Source organism: Telopea speciosissima, chromosome 11, assembly GCF_018873765.1.
Source record: "Telopea speciosissima isolate NSW1024214 ecotype Mountain lineage chromosome 11, Tspe_v1, whole genome shotgun sequence".
Lineage (NCBI taxonomy): Eukaryota > Viridiplantae > Streptophyta > Magnoliopsida > Proteales > Proteaceae > Telopea > Telopea speciosissima.
Window position 1 is genome coordinate 47,231,903 of NC_057926.1, and position 16,900 is coordinate 47,248,802.

General features: G+C 39.4%; 1 protein-coding gene across 6 annotated transcripts in view; it reads left to right on the plus strand.

Moving 5' to 3' along the window:
* Positions 1-16,900, plus strand: part of LOC122645995 (sodium/hydrogen exchanger 8) — a 105,063-nt gene that overhangs the window by 78,039 nt on the left and 10,124 nt on the right. For all 6 annotated transcript variants that reach the window (XM_043839441.1, XM_043839443.1, XM_043839445.1 and 3 more), the window contains one exon: positions 5,477-5,574. In XM_043839441.1, coding sequence (XP_043695376.1) covers positions 5,477-5,574 — 98 coding nt within the window. The remainder of the gene's footprint in view (positions 1-5,476; positions 5,575-16,900) is intronic.

Sequence of the window (16,900 nt, forward strand, 5' to 3'; positions counted from 1 at the left end):
TCTCTGTATCAACCATCCTCAGTACTGCCACCACTGGCTCTAATATGCCAACCACTTTCCCCAAGTCCTTCCAAAATCCATCATTTGCAATGGTCTGTTGTGCAGCTTGTGCTGCCTTTGCTTCTTCTGACTTAGAACCTTGCCAACCAAACCATTCATGACTTGTAAACATACACCTTAGACCTATCCCCTTACTCTGAAAGCTCTTCAATGCAATGTAATTGGTGGCAAATCGAGTGACACCAGGCCTCACTAAATCTCCATTGCATTTCTCCCTCATCAAGGCTAAAGCATAAGAATGGTTGTACACAAAAGTTGTTACTTGTCTTGCCCTATTTACCACACCCGCCACCAAAGTCTTTTTCCCCATGTCCTTCAGCCTTTTTATAGTTGGAACTGTTATCCGTCACAATTTGGATAACGTTCCTTGGTCCTACCTCCTTCACCGCTTGCTTCAACTCCTTATACAAGTATGATGCATCCTTTATATGCTTTGATGCATCGATAGACTTCAAGAATATAGTCTTTCCATTGTAACTCACCATGAAATTTATGATGGGCAGCCTAGTAGGTCCAGTCCAACCATCAGCCATAAGAGTAACCCCATATGTCTCCCACATTGGCTTCAAACCATCAATGTAGTCTTTTAGCTCCTCTACCTCCTGAGGCAAATATACATTGTATACTTCAAATGGTGAAGGTCCCTTCCATCCTGCACCAGCCCTCCCTGCAGCATCAAGGAATGCATTATAGTATGTTCCTTGTGCTAAATTGGCTGGAATGCCATGGTAAAGCATGAACTTGCTGAAGGCTTTTCGTGCTTCCTCTTGTTTACCACCAAATACTTGTGAGATGGTTGGCTGGTAGGCATCTTGTTGCCTAAAAGTTGTGGGATCTTACTCAAAAATGGGTTTTGGACCTTGTACTCGTGGTCGGGTTTGGGGTCGTGGTATATTTCTTGTCCCAGTGCTTCTCCTCCTCTCATCTTCTTGCACTGGTGCAGCTGAGCCAGATCCACCAGCTCCTCTTGCTTGCTCATATGCTCTTATATTATCAAAATGAAAACTTTGTCTACTCTCAGCCAAAGTCTGCTGGTAAATTCTCCATTCAGCCTCTGATTGAAACTCACCAGGTGGAGGCCCAATGTCAGTATCATCTCCGCCACGGACCTCTACATCAACCCTCTCTAGTACTGCCTCATTAAACTCTTGTTGTATTATTTCCCGCTCAGATTTTTTTTAATCTTCCTCCTTTCAAATGTTGTGCCATTGCCACTTTCACTTGGATAGGAACATTTGGGCATGAGGAAACATCCTTGTCTGTACCGAACAAGTGTTGCTTTAACCTGGTGGTTCCTCCAAATAGCAACTTCCCACAATAATTGCATTTGGACTTCTTTTTGTCTGCGGACATGAGGACTCTATGTTGCCATCTTATATCAGACATTGTATACAAAATGTCTTATGTTTTACACTGTTACATAAAAAAGCATGTATTAATAACCATGGATCACTTAAAGTAAGGTATTCAAGACTTAAAGTATGCTATTTATAACTCTTAAATGTAATGTCAAGCTACTAGAACTATGAAAAAACTATCTCTTATTTATCCCCTAACCTTAGTATTTATTTGTTAATTAAAAATAATATTTTGAATTTTTTTTAAAACTATTTATACCTTAAAGTATAAGAAAAATATAATGTAGTGATGAATTTGACACCATTTGAAGTTGAATATTATGTACATATGTTGTACATAATTTTTCATAAGCAATAAGTATTTTTCCTTAATATTATATATATATTTTTAATTTTTATAATATATTTATTAAATCTGAAAAATAAAATAATTTTTTTAATGGGTGAAAATAAAAAATTAATCCATGGGGCTGTAGAGCATCCCAAGTAGTTTAACATATATCAAAATCATTTTCAAACAATCACTATTCATCCTATTTTTTTCATTTTCTTTTTCAAATAAATCATTTATTTTTTCAGAAATTATAATAAATAATTTATTAACTGAAAAAAAAATCGGACTCCATCAAGTGATAGATCGGGCAAAGATGTTCAACATATATTAAAACCACATGAATCTAACAAGGATTACAAAATCTTTTTTGGAAAAAATAGATTTGAGGAAAAAATAGAAAATACCTTTGAAATCTTGCAAATAGGTGATGGTGTTCCAAATTGGCACTTGAATCTTCACTTTGGCACTTCAATCTTACTCCAAACAGTGCATTCTAGCCAAGAATCGAAAGAAAGAAGAAGAAATTTGAAGGAGAGGTGTTTTTCCCCCTGGTTTAGAGCCTATCGAGTTCTGTCCCTGCTCTCTCTTACATTGGAAATGGGTTTTTGGGTGAAAAATGGGCTGAATACAAGTAAATAGCACTTTTGGGCCCAACCAAGATCTTGTCGAGATCTCGGCGAGATATTGCTTTTTTTGTATTGAAAAGAACCTGTTTTTGAGCCTTGAGATATCACCGAGATCTCGGCATCGGCCGAGAAATTGCACTCCTAGGAACCGAGAAATTGCACTCCTAGGAACCGACTGTTAACTCGACTCGGTATGGCCCAAAACCGAGAAACTCGGCAAGATCTCGCGAGTTCTCGATCCTTGATTAGAGTTACGTTTAGTCATTAGTTGAGTTGTTGTTTACTTCTAAGTTGGATTCCTATTTGTCTTGTTTTCAATCTAATATAAATAAAGGCTTTGGTCAGTATCATCTTTTGTTATATGGTATCAGAACAACAAAGAAGAAAAAAAAGGGGGTAGGTATCCTGTGTTGTGTTTCATTACTGCTGATGTGGAAAAAAAAAAATTGCTTACCTGCATCGTGTTCTCCATTATTGCTTGTGATTTTTCTGGTTCACTCCATTGTGCTACTGATGCTTTGTTGTCGTCTGGGTTCACTCCATCGTGCTACTGCTGCTTTGTTGTTGTCTGAGTTCACTCCGTCGTACTACTGCTGCTTCATTGTCATCTGCTACTTCGACACTATTTGCTGCTTTGATTTTCTTTTGCAAATGATATACTGCTAGGGTTTGCTTGGATTGCTACCATTGATTGCTTCGATTGTTGGAATCTTTGTCTTTGCTCAAATGTTGATCGAAGAAGAAGCGAAGTCCTATTTTGGGCAATTCGTTACATACTACTACTGCTGTCCTGCTGGAATTAAAATGCTCTTAGATTCATAGAACCAGTGTCGTTTGCTGCTATCGGTTGAAGCCCTACCATGGAACCAGTGTCCTTCGCAGGAGATTTCTGTCGCTTCCCCCTCCTTCCTAGGTTCTCGATTGGAGACAACCTCGCCATTTTTCCCCCCTAAGAATTCTGCTGGTTGCGTGTGACTTTCATGCTTCCCTGCCTTGGCTACTCTGTTCTACCGTGGAGAAGAAGATCTTGTTCATCGGTAATGACAAGTATGCCCCTGTTCTGTTATAGTGATCCTATTTAATCCTTTCATGGGACTAGATTAACATAATTACCCTCTTGTGCTTTCGTTAGTCAGTTTTCCAATCTTATTATTATGCTTCTCTAATATATCCAACCCCCCAGACATTGCTTTCCCTTTTTTTAAAATTGGTTTCCCATATTGCCCCCATTCTTTTATCATTATTCTGTTATACTCCTCGTTTTGTTTATTGCCAAGTCTATCCTCAATTAATAAATTGAAACCCCCTTTATGTCCCATTGCTTCTTTATTTCCCACTAACCCCTGAAAATTTTTAATTATTTTCCAAACTGTCATTGCCTTTTAATCCTTGGAGTCTTATTGATTTGGTGGACCATAAGCAATCCGAGCAGGGATTTGGAACCCCGGATTGCATTATTTGGTATTTTGCTTGGGTTCTCCCATATGTGTAGCTAGAATTTACAAAATCGCCATTGATCTTATTCATTTGCCATATTATTGCTTTAGTGGGCCCTCAATCACATCCATTTGGGATTTGCAATTTTTTGTCAATTGGTACTTGCATGAAAATTATTTGCTACTGTGAGGGAGATAGGAGATTTTTTTACTAATATTCGTAGCTGCTCTTGATTATGGGATTTATTGTGATGCTCATCCTTTGCAATGTGGATTTTGTCCATGTGTAATGCTACACGTGAGGGGGAGATTGAAGATTATTCTCTTATTTGCTTAAGTCATCAGCTCAAGACTATTTTTTATGCTCAAGTCATCATCTCAAGACTATTTTTTATTTGAAGATTACTACTATTTACTTGTTTGTGTCCTCAGCAACAATTTTTTCTGTGAATATGGTATTCAGCAACAATTCATACTTACTTGGTCTACAACAACCTGATGTTGTTTGGTCCGCAGTAACCTACACTGCCTATCTGGTTTGCAGTAACTTATATTGTCTCTCTAGTCCACAATAACCTATACTATTTATCTTATCTACAACAACCTGATGTTGTATAGTCTGCAATAACCTATACTGCTTTATCTGAGACCTCTATTTGGGGTTCTATATCTGCCTTTGTTTGTGCTGAATACTACTTACTACCTGCTTTCCTTGAGAAGGGCTTTTGTTGTAGCCGTTGGATACTGCACTTTTATCTTTCTTTGAGAAGATGACTATCTACTACTGGCCTTGTTTGTGAGGTGCTACCTACTACTAGCCTTCTTTGTGAAGTGTTTTTTCTATTGTTGTTGCTGATATGATACTATGGATTGCGGTTAGTGTTCACTACCGCCTATTTTTGCTTGTTGCCGATTGGATTTGTTCGACACGACAGTTATTATCTACTGATGCTGCTGATGATTTGTGTGCTTGAGTTGATAGTGCTACCTAAATGATGCTTCTCTTTCTCTCTCTCTCTCTCCGTGCTCACTGGCGTCTACAACTGCTATTCAAGACTGATGCTGCTTTTAATATATATTCTTATTGGTCCAAGCTGTAGCCTTCTTTTGATATAGGTATACTCCAAGCTTGAGGGAGAGTGTTAATTATTGTTCTCTAATCAGTTCCTTCTTCTCTCTCATCTCTTCTCTTCTTCTTCTTCAGATTCTGGTTAGTATTATCTTTCGTTACATCGTCCAAATCTTGCTTTTATAGATGGGCAATGTTCGAAATTTTTACCGAAATTTGGAATTCCTCATAAATCGACTAGCATTTCACTTTGGTTTCTTTTGACACTGAAGTATTTCTGCGACATTTCACAAATTTTGCCGAAATTTAGAACTATGCTAACAGGTCACATGTCCATACTATTGTGTGAGCATGCATGTGTGTGTGCATAACTATGTGCACGTGCAGCTAAAGGTACATTTTCATGTCAACAACTCAATTCAACTAACCTTAACCTACTTGGGTTCCACAACATAAACACCATATACAACCTTTTTTTTGGGGGGGGGGGTGATACAACACCATATACCACATGTTTGCATGAGAATGTGAATATGTGTAGGATTTGTGTCAAATATCGTATGTTTCTTTACTGCAAAGTAATGTCATTGTAGGTGAAAATGAAGTTACGTCTATAGTCATTAATGAAAGTGATACTGAAGGAGAGGAAGCAAGACAATTCTTAGAAGATGTTCGTGTTACATTCCCCCAGGTTTGTAACTCTAAAACACTCAATGAATACATTTTTTTGTAGGTGAAAAGAATTTATTAATAGGTAAAAGATACAGTAACGTAAAATGATAGGATTTGATTGGCTTGTTCTGTGAAGGAGTCCAAAGAATTGGACTTGGAAACATTTAGAAGAAATTATTCTGCTCTTCTTTTTTGTGTTTGTGGGGGTGGGTGGGTGAACATGGTATATTTTAATCATTCGCATACCATTTTATGCTACATACACTTATTGTGCAATCAAAAGTCCTGAGCACTTACAGTTTTGTATTTTTATATATCAATAAATTCCTTTTTTTTTTATGAATATAGGCGGAGCTAAGATATATAAGGTAAAGAGTGTACAAACATGAAAGAGAGAGAACCTGGTAGTGGGATTCCTCACTCCAACCCCCCCCCCCCCAAAAAAAAAAAAAAAAAAAGAGAAAAAAATAGAGGAGAAAAGAAGACAAGAAGAGGACAAAATGATATGCACATAGAGTAATAGAGTCCCCAATTTACATCTTATCTTTCTCTTATAGCTCCCACTTTCACTTCAAATATAACTATAAATGTAACTTTCACTGTAATTCTCAGTACCAATGCAGTCAACTCCATTCGTTAGAACAGACTCTATTGAATCTCTGCACCTATCCTGTTTTCTTGCTTTCTGAACTATTATTTGTTTTCTGAAAATAGGATTTAGCTCAGGATTGTCAATTTTTACTTCCAGGAATACAAGTGTAGAGAGAAGATGAAGGGGGACAGGAGAGAAAGCTATGATTGAATTGATCAGCCTCCTGCCCCATCGTTTTATTTATAGATTTAACTTACAATCAGCAAATCCAATTACAACTAGGAATCATAATAAAACTAAGACTTGGAGACTTAATCTAATTACCAGGACACCAAAGTAGACAATCTCGATTAGAACTAGGAATAGTCTAATCGAGATTCTCCCAAATCTACTCGATACTTTAACACTCCCCTCAAACTGGAGTGTACAAATCACCAAGACCTAGCTTGGAACAATTTTTTTGGAAAGCAAGTCCAAACAAAGGATCGATAAACATATCACCAAGTTGATTAGCAGTAAAAACGAATGGAGTAGAGACTAGCTTCTTCATAACAGCATCACGAACAAAATGACAATCAAACTCTATGTGTTTAGTCCGCTCATGAAATACTGGATTGCTGGCAATGTAAATAGCAGTTTGATTATCACAAAACATCTTCATAGGTTGAGTGATAGGAAACCCCATCTCCTGAAGTAATGACTTAATCCACATTAACTCAGCTATAGTATGTGCCATAGCTTGATACTCAGCTTCAGCACTAGACCAGGAAATAGTAGTTTGTTTCTTGCTCTTCCAGGTGACCAAATTACCACCCACAAAAGTACAATATCCAGTAGTCGACCGCCTATCATCATCAACATCGGCCTAATCAGCATAAAAAAACCCAACCAGATTAGCATTCCAATTAGGTCGATAAATAAGACCCATGCCAGGAGCACCCTTTAGAAATCGCAGCACACGACAAGTAGCATCCCAATGAATTTTCTTTGGATGTTGCATAAATTGACTAATAACTCCAACGGCAAAGGATATATCCGGGCGGGTAACAGTAACATAAATGAGTTTCCCAACTAGTCTTCTATAACGAAGAACATGTGTAAAATCCTCACTCTCAATGGACCCAAGCTTTTGGTAGGATCCATGGGAGTATCTACGGGTTTGGAAGCAAGCATTCCGGTGTCAGTAAGTAGATCAAGAATGTTTTTTTTTTTTGGGATAAGCTAACACCTTTCTTGCTTCGCAACACTTCAATACCAATGAAATACTTGAGAACGCCCAAGTCTTTCATTTGAAAATGCTGATGAAGATAACTTGAGTAATACTGTAGATATCATTATTAGATATAATAATATCATCCACATAAACCACCATCACCACCACTTTTGAGCCTTGACGCTGAACAAAAACAGTTGGATCAGAATAACATTGTGCGAACCCAACCTTGGTGACAATGGAGCTGAATTTATCAAACCATGCCCGTGGGGATTGTTTCAACCCATAAATGGCCTTACGGAGCTTGCAAACTTTGGTAGAATTCTTCCCCTGAGCAACATACCTTGGAGGTTGCTCCATATAAACCTCTTATTGAAAGTCACCATAGAGAAAGGCATTTTTTATATCCATCTGATATAAGGGCCAGTCAAAATTAATAGCTAGAGAAATAAGAATACGAACTGAATTCAGGTGAGCAACATGCGAGAAAGTCTCGAAGTAATCAACACCATATGTCTGAGTATAGTCCTTAGCAACCAATCGAGCCTTAAGCCGCTCAACAGAACCATCAAGATTATGGTTGATAGTATAAACCCACCAACATTTGACAAGATCCTTACCAGGAGGTGGAGAAACCAGAGTCCAAGTCTGTCGAGATAACAAAGCATCCATTTCAGTATCCATTGCTGTCTTCCAGCCAGGGTGAGGGATCGCCTCACGTTGGGATTGAGGAACAAAGTTAGTAGATAAAACAGAAGCAAGAGGGAGACTATGTATGGAGGCTGACGCCTGCCCAGTGCCGAAAGGTCAAGGAAGTTGGTGACCTGATGACAGGGGAGCCGGCGACCGAAGCCCCGGTGAACGGCGGCCGTAACTATAACAGTCCTAAGGTAGCGAAATTCCTTGTTGGGTAAGTTCCGACACGCACGAAAGGTGTAACGATCTGGGCACTGTCTCGGAGAGAGGCTCGGTGATAGTGGGATGGGAGATGAGAAATAGAGATATTTTTCAATGGGATAAACAGTTAAAGATTGGTGGGATTTTTGAGTGCACGTATGAGTACCTTTATGAACAGCAACCGGTAAGTCAATAGAGACCTCAGCATTAGAAGCAGATGGAGGGGCTGGAGGAATGTTAGCAGTAGTGGATGGCAGCTCTGGAGCACAGGAATCAAAAGGTAATGGATCAGGGACGGCGAGGGCTGGTTCAATAATAGTAGTGGATGGTGGATGGTAAGGTAGGAGGTCAATGGCGACGACGATGATAGACTTGTATAGGTGGAGATGATGAGATGGGAATGAGTACAAGGATAGGTGATCCGAAGAGGTTGTTAGGGGTCACAGTAGATGGCATATGAGGAGAGAAATAACGAGTATTTTAAAAAAATGTGACGTCAGCACTAACATATTGTTTATTAGAAACCGGATCAAAACATTTGTATCCTTTCTGGGTTCGAGAGTAACCTAGAAAAATACATTTGATAGAGCGAGGAGATAATTTATCAACTACAAGGTGAAGAATGTGAACAAAACATACACAACCAAATACACGTGGTGGGGAAGGAAACAAAGAACAATCAGTATAAAGAAGAAATACAGGAATAGTATTATTTAAAGCAGATGATGGCATACGATTAATAAGGTAACAAGCAGTGAGGGCAACATCACACCAAAACCGTTTGGGAACAATCATATGGACCATAATGGACCGGGCTACTTCCAGTAAGTGCCTATTTTTGCATTCGGCCACTCCATTATGTTGTGGGTTGTACGAGCAACTAGTTTGGTGGTTAATACAATAATACCATGAGTAAGACAAAAATCAGAAATCTCAGATTGGGTGTATTCAAGAGCATTATCAGAACGAAAAATTTTAATAGACTTATCAAACTGAGTTTTTGTTTCCTGATAAAAGAATTTGAATACAGTAATAAATTGAGTCCGGTCCTTTAACAGATAAACCCAAATGGAACGGGAATAATCGTCCACAAAACCAACAAAATAAGAGAATCCTAATCTATTACGAACACTACACAGACCCCATATGTCAGAAGGCACCAAAGAAAACAAAGAAGAACTGTTAAGTTTAGTACGGGTAGGAAAGGAGGCGCAGTGATGTTTTCCTAGTTCACAGGCTTCACATTCAAGAAGAGGTGTAGTCTTGCAACTCGGAACCATTAACTGAAGTTTTGGCAAAGAAGGGTCACCAAGGCGTAAATGTCATTGCATAGGAGAGGGGATAGTAGTAGATGTAGTTGCAGTAGAAGGTCTTGTGCTATCCAGGTAGTATAGACCGTCGCACTTAAGCCCACCACCAATCGTCTTCTTTGTCTGAAGGTCTTGAAAAACACAATAAGAAGGATAAAATGTTACAGAACACTTAAGAGATTTAGTAAGTTGACTAATAGAGAAAAGGCTTAGAGGTAATTTAGGAACATGAAAAACATGAGAGAGGGTTATGGAGGATGTAGGAGAAACATCTCCATGACCAGTTACTTGAATGGAGGACCCATCAGCAAAGATAATGTTAGCAGCTTTAGAACTGAATGCTTGAGTGATCAATAGGATCACCGAGCCCTTTATTTATAATAAAAAGAGAGAATAAAAATACAATAATACCCCCTTTATAGCCGTCTCTAATTATGAATCGGCTATAGGGGAAAAACCCCATAATGCCCCTCAGGGTACAAAACTCAACACTCCCCCTCAAGTTGGTGCATAGATATCACACATGCCCAACTTGAACAAAATAGGATGAAATAATTTTCCACACAAGCCTTTAGTGAAAACATCAGCCAGTTGATCATCGGTTTTCACAAAAGGCATACAAATCTATCTACTCTCCAACTTCTCTTTGATGAAGTGTCTATCTATCTCCACATGCTTCGTGTACAATCATGCTGCATTGGATTATGGGCAATGCTAATTGCGGCTTTATTATCACAATACAACATCACTAGGAGACGAACAGTAACACCAAGGTCTTGAAGTAAACCCTGAATCCATAACAACTCACAGATTCCTTGTGCCATAGCCCGGAACTCTGCTTCAGCACTGGACCTTGCCATAACATTTTGTTTCTTGCTGCGCCAAGTGACAAGGTTCCTTCTTACAAATGAGCAGTACACTGATGTAGACTTTCGATCAGAAGAGCCACCCCAATCAGCATCGGTATATGCCTTAATACGGAGATGATTATGGGGAGACAAAAGAACCCCTTTTCCTCGAGCTAACTTCAAAAAATGAAGATGTGAAAAACCATAGTTATATGTGAATAATAGGGGTCATGCATCGGTATATGCTCTCACTTCTAGTTCTCTCAGAGATGCCTGTTGAGGTGGTAGAGGCCAAGGGCCTAACCGTGGGGAAGACAGAGACAGGTTTCGATGCGATCATTGTGGGAGATCTGAACATACTAAGGATAGGTGTTGGACTTCTTTATGATCGTCCTCTTGGTACACAAAGTGGTGCTATTGGTACCCATGGTGGCCGTAGAGGGGGAGCTCGAGCACACTCTGTGATGACTAAGGCAGATTCTAGGGAGTACCCACCTAGCACACAAGATGATTCCACCTTGGCAGATGCAGTGTTTCGCAGGGTCTTGTCACATTTGAGCACATCTTCTACACCTACAGTGACCAACTCCTCTTCATCCTTCGCTTTGTAGGTCTCCACATCAGCTTCTACTGCAGCCTAGTCTTGGGTTATTGACTCTGTTGCCACTGACCACATGACTGGTACGTCTTATTATTATGATTCCTACACCATTTGTTCTGGTAAGGATAAGGTTAGGGTAGCTGATGGCTCCCTTTCCTCTATTTCTAGTAAGGGCAGCATTTCTGTTACATCATCCATTTCTCTTACTTCCGTCCTTCACATTCCTAACCTTACTGCTAATCTTTTATCTGTGAGTCAATTTACTAAATCTTTGAACTATTGTGTCACTTTTTTCCCTTCCTACTGTCTTTTTCAGGATTTGGTGATGAAGAGGATTATTGGCACTGGACGTGAAGAGAAAGGCCTTTACCTTTTTGAACCTTTTCTGCCCGCAACTCAGTCCTATGTGTGTGGACGTAATGATAGTAGTTCTATGGATTCTATTATGTTATGACATTGTCGTCTTAGCCATCCATCTTTTGTTGTAATGAGGAAACAATTACCTCATTTATTTTCTTCTTTTGCTTCTTCTCATGTTTTTCAATGTGAACCATGTATGTTTGCCAAACATTGTCATTCATCTTATCCAAATCATGGTAATAGATCTACTGCTCCTTTCCATATTGTGCATACAGATGTTTGGGGACCTTCACCTACTACCTCTTTATTTGGCTATCATTACTTTGTTTCATTTGTTGATGATTTTCTCGTACTACTTGGATTGTTCTTATGAAGCATAAAAATGATGTCTATGATGCATTTAAGAATTTTTATCAGATGATTCTTACTCGGTTTGATACTAGAATCAAAACTGTTCGGTCTAATAAGGGGGGGGGGGAATACATGTTTAGTGACCTCTAAACCTTCTTTGCTAATAATGGCATTATCCATTAGCTAGCATGTGTTGACACACCCTAACAAAATGGGGTTGCTAAGAGGAAAAATCGCTATTTATTGGAGGTCACCCATAGTCTCTTTTTTGGCATGCATGTTCCTAAGACCTTCTGATCTGATGCTCTTCTCACAGCTTCCTTTCTCATAAACCGTATGCCTACCAAACTCTTTGGTTCCAAATCTCCCTCAGAAACCTTATCTCCACAGGTTTCTGCTTTCTCCCTTCCTCCCAAAGTCTTTGGATGTGTTTGTTATGTGCATGTTAACAAACCCTCTCACACTAAACTTGATCCCAAAGCTCTCCAGTGTCTCTTTCTTAGGTATTCCTCAACTACCAAATGCTACAAGTGTTATCACCCTTCTTCTCATCGGTGTCTCTTGTCCAAAGATGTCACCTTCCTTGAATCTGTCCCTTTCTTTGCTCCATCTCAGCATCCTCTTCAGGGGGAGAATTGTGGAAGTAAACAGGTTGCTGATATTCCCTTTTTTTCTCCTCTATCTCTCCTTTTATGTTTGACATTGGAAAATACAGAGCAGTGGATGTGGTTGATACTGATGATCAATCAGGTGTGGATAATAGCAATGACAAAGAAGTGGTTGTGTACAAAAGAGGTGAATGCTTGAAGGGAAAGAAGACCTGCTAAGAGTCCTCTTTAGATCCACATCCTGAGACCTATTCTCCTTAGTCGGGTGACATCCCTTCTCTTCCCTCTAATTTAGACCTTCCTATCGTTTTTAGGAAAGGCAAAAGAGCTTGTACTAATCCTATAGCCCAATTTGTTTCCTATGATGCTCTCTCTCCTACAGGTCTTGGCTTTAATATTGCTCTCTTCTGTTTCTATTCCCAAGAATATCATTGAGGCTATGTCTGACCCAAAATGGAGACAAGCTATGTCTGAGGAGATGATGGCATTTGAGAAGAAGGGTACTTGGCAATTGGTAGATATCCCCAGGGGACGAGTCCCAGTTGGATGTAGATGGGTCTACACAATCAAGTATTAATCTGATGGTACAGTTGAAAGGTACAAGGCAAGGTTGGTGGCCAAGGGGTACAGTCAAGTCTATGGAATTGACTATCCAGAGACATTTGCTCCTATGGCCAAGCATAACTCTATAAGAGTTCTATTATCATTGGCAGCCAATAAATTGGGCATTATATCAGTTAGATGTGAAGAATGCCTTCCTTCATGGTGACTTCGAAGAGGAAGTGTACATGCAAACTCCACCAGGTTTCAAAATACCTTCAGCTGAAGGGAAAGGGTGTCTTCTCAAGAATGCACTATATGGTCTCAAACAGTCACCAAAGGCATGCTTTGAGTGATTCCAGCAGGCTATTCTGAAGAATGGATATTCCCAGAGCCAAGCTGACCACACTCTCTTTACCAAGCGAGGTAATGGTACCATCACATCTCTTATTATCTATGTTGATGATATTGTAGTCACTGGAGACGACAAAGCTGAGATAAATAGGCTTAATATCTACTTGGCTCTACAGTTTGAAATCAAAGATCTAGGTCCCTTGAAGTATTTCTTGGGAATTGAAGTATCAAAGTCCAAGAGACTGAAGAGAGGAATCAACATATGTCAATAGAAGTTTGTTCTTGATTTGTTAATAGAGACAGGGATGTTGGGCTGCAAACCAACAAATTCTCCTATTGAGCAGAATCACAAACTAGGAGAAGATTGTGGTCCCTCTCTTGTTAATGCAGGAAAGTACCAAAGGCTAGTGGGGAAGCTTATTTATCTCTCTATAACACGCCCATATATTTCTTATGCGGTGGGAGTGGTGAGCCAATTTATGCATGCCCCCAAGAGTGGCCACTTGGATGGTATGTATCGCATTCTCAGATATTTGAAGTTTTCTCCAGGGAAAGAACTGTTGTATGCCAGGCACAATCACTTGAGAGTGGAAAGCTTCACTGATGCCGATTGGGCTGGATCCATCACAGACTGGAAGATCTACCTCCGGTTATTGTACATTTGTGGGAGGTAACTTAGTCACATGGAGAAGGAAAAAAAAGCCTGTTGTAGCCAGATCTAGTTCAGAGGCAGAGTTTAGGGCTATGGCTCATGGAGTGTGTGAACTCATATGGTTGAAACGATTGGTTCAAGAATTGGGGTTTGACACTGAAGGTTATATGAGGCTCTACTGTGATAACAAGGCAGCTATCAGTATTGCTCACAATCCAATGCAACATGACAGAACAAAGCACATTGAAGTGTGTTGGTTGAACCGTGGGTCACAGAGAGAGAATAAAATAATGGAATGGCTTGTTGTATTGATAGGTAAGCCCCTCTATTTATAATAGAAGGGAAATTATAAATAGTCTAAGCTAGGCGATGTGGGACTAAAACCCACATAGCCGACATAAGCTAAGTACACTTAATAACATAAAAATACCCCAAAAGGACCAGAATACCCCCACGGTATTCTGGAGTACATATATTCTAACACTCCCCCTCAAGCTGGATTATACTAATATTAAAGAAAGAAGATCCAGCTTGGACTAAAGGAAAAAAGAACTCCATAACAATGCTAACACTCCCCCTCAAGTTGGCGCATACAAGGTACTAATGCCCAACTTGAATAAAATGGGAAAAGATAAGTTGTAGCAGAATCCAGCTTCAAGATGAACGCAGCTCCCAAATAAACCTTCAAGAACTTGTAAAATTAGATCTTCAAAACTTAGGCAGACTTGATCAGTAAATTTTCACCAATCTTCAGCAGCTGTCCAGTGATGAATCTCAGACTGATAATCTTGAAGATAAGTGACTAGGGTAGCGAACAAATGTATCAGGCAGCAATAAAGAGCAAGCAGTAGAAAAAAAACAACCCAACTATAGAACCTCATATAGGCAGGCAATAACCAAACATCTTCAAAATTTTAAGACCAACCTCTCCCTTGCGGCAAACTCAACCCAATAACAAAGTAGATACCCATTGGCAATGGTGAAACCTCTGACCTTCTATGTTTTGCACCAAGTGTCCCTACATGTTCTGCTCTCTGCAATGGTTGCAGGTATACTGTATATAATCCCCCCCTCACGTGTAGTGCACGTGGACATAAGAGAGATAATTTTAGAGATAGGGCAAAACATAACATTCCAGAATTTTTCAATGGCTGCCAAGTGTAAAGGAAAAAAGAAGAAATGGTAAAGAAGAGAGTACCATTAACTTCCAAGGTGGTTATGGGGAATGCCAAAGGTATGGTTTGGGAGGTGGTGAAGGAAAAAGCAGTGGGATAATGAAGTAAGTAAGTAATGCAACATATAAATCTCCAACCATCGTCAAGCGATCAAACAAACACCTTTGATGGAAACTCCTGCAGGGGAGAAACTGCTAACTCCAATATTCAAATCTGACAAGTATACAGATCTGATTTGAAGTAAGGAAAGCCTCCATTCTTTAAGGCTTGATCAATCTTCAAACAAGGAGGAACAAGTGTGCAAAAACCCCAATGTATAAACTCCCAGATGCTTAAAAGAACAAACGAAGATATCTGGACAACAATGGATTGTAGAAGCTTCAACAAAAATTTGATCAGATCTGAATTAGTAACAATGCTATGATTCAAGCTCCAAGGTGAGCCAGAAATGAACCAGAAAAGCTTCACATAACTGAATATGTTTGTAGGTGCAGCCAATAATCGTGGAACACACTGTTGTAGTCCCAAATAAGCTGATCTCTAGGGTAGCAGATTCGAGTATTCCATAACAAAAGAAATTCGATCTCCAATAATAGGAAACTCAATCACAATCATAGGGCAGCAGTATTCCACATGAAGGCAGCAGTAACACATCAACCAGTCATGCTTAAAGAAGCCAATCAATAATACCAGCCAGGTAGGTATGAAAGCTCAAAATAACCAGCAAATATAAGATAAATAACCAAACAGATCCATAGGTAGTTGAAGCAGCCAGCCATATAGGAATGAGTAAGAAACATAGGTTGATAATTGGAGAAACCGAGCCATAAGAATGAACCTTAATTTTTCCAAAAAGAACTGATGAATGATGCTGAAATAGGGGCTGAATACTCCTCTGATGTTTATAAAACTCTCCTAAAAAAATCAGCAATAGTGGACTGCCTTAACCCTTAGATCGATTATAGTCAGGGTTTTGTAACAAACCCTGAAAGGGAAGATCGATTGTAGGGAAGGGGGCTTCAACAAAGTGATGATGACTTGTCAAAGGTGATGTCTTCTGGTAATAGATGCTGACCACCACTGCTGGAATGGATCTCCAGTTCGAATAACCAATCTCCTTGGTAATTGAGACTTGTTCTTCACGTGGGAGAATCACCAAAAAATTGCAGAAAAATAGGGCGGCAGCTATCATGTGCAATAGACCTTCTTCAAGCCATGAATAGTTGAAGTAGAATGTCCTTCTTGATGGTAGAAACACCTCCAAAAAACTCCAATAGTAGCAATCAACCCTAACCCTAAAATCGATATTTGTCAGGGTTTTTTTCAAAACCTTGAAAAGAAGGATCGATTGGGGTTAGGGGTTTTCAAACACTTGGAAAGAGGCTGAAACTGAGGTCGAGTGATCCTTATAGATGGAGTAAGCATCCCTCCAAAAGGCAGGAAAAACTGAAACCTGTAACCCTAATGTCGATTTGAGTCAGGGTTTTAACAGGTAACCAAAAATAGCAGGTTGAGAAGGTTTTGCTGTAGGTACGAATCCAGCCATCAGATAGTGACCAAACTGAGGTCGATTAAGGCTTGGATTAGTTGGGAATTATCCCTGAAATATTGGCTGCATCTGACAAGGGAAACCCCAAAATCGATTGGAGTCAGGGTTTTGAAAAACCCTGACAAGGTGAAATCGATTTGGGGATTTAGGCTGGAAAACAAATAATAAAAGATGGAGATAAAGAAAAAGGGAAGTTAGGTTTAGGAATAGGGTAGAATATGGCTGGAAAAAGGCTGCATAGGGTGTTCCTAAATAAGAAGATCAAGTTCATAGAGATCTGATCTCAAAGAAGGGA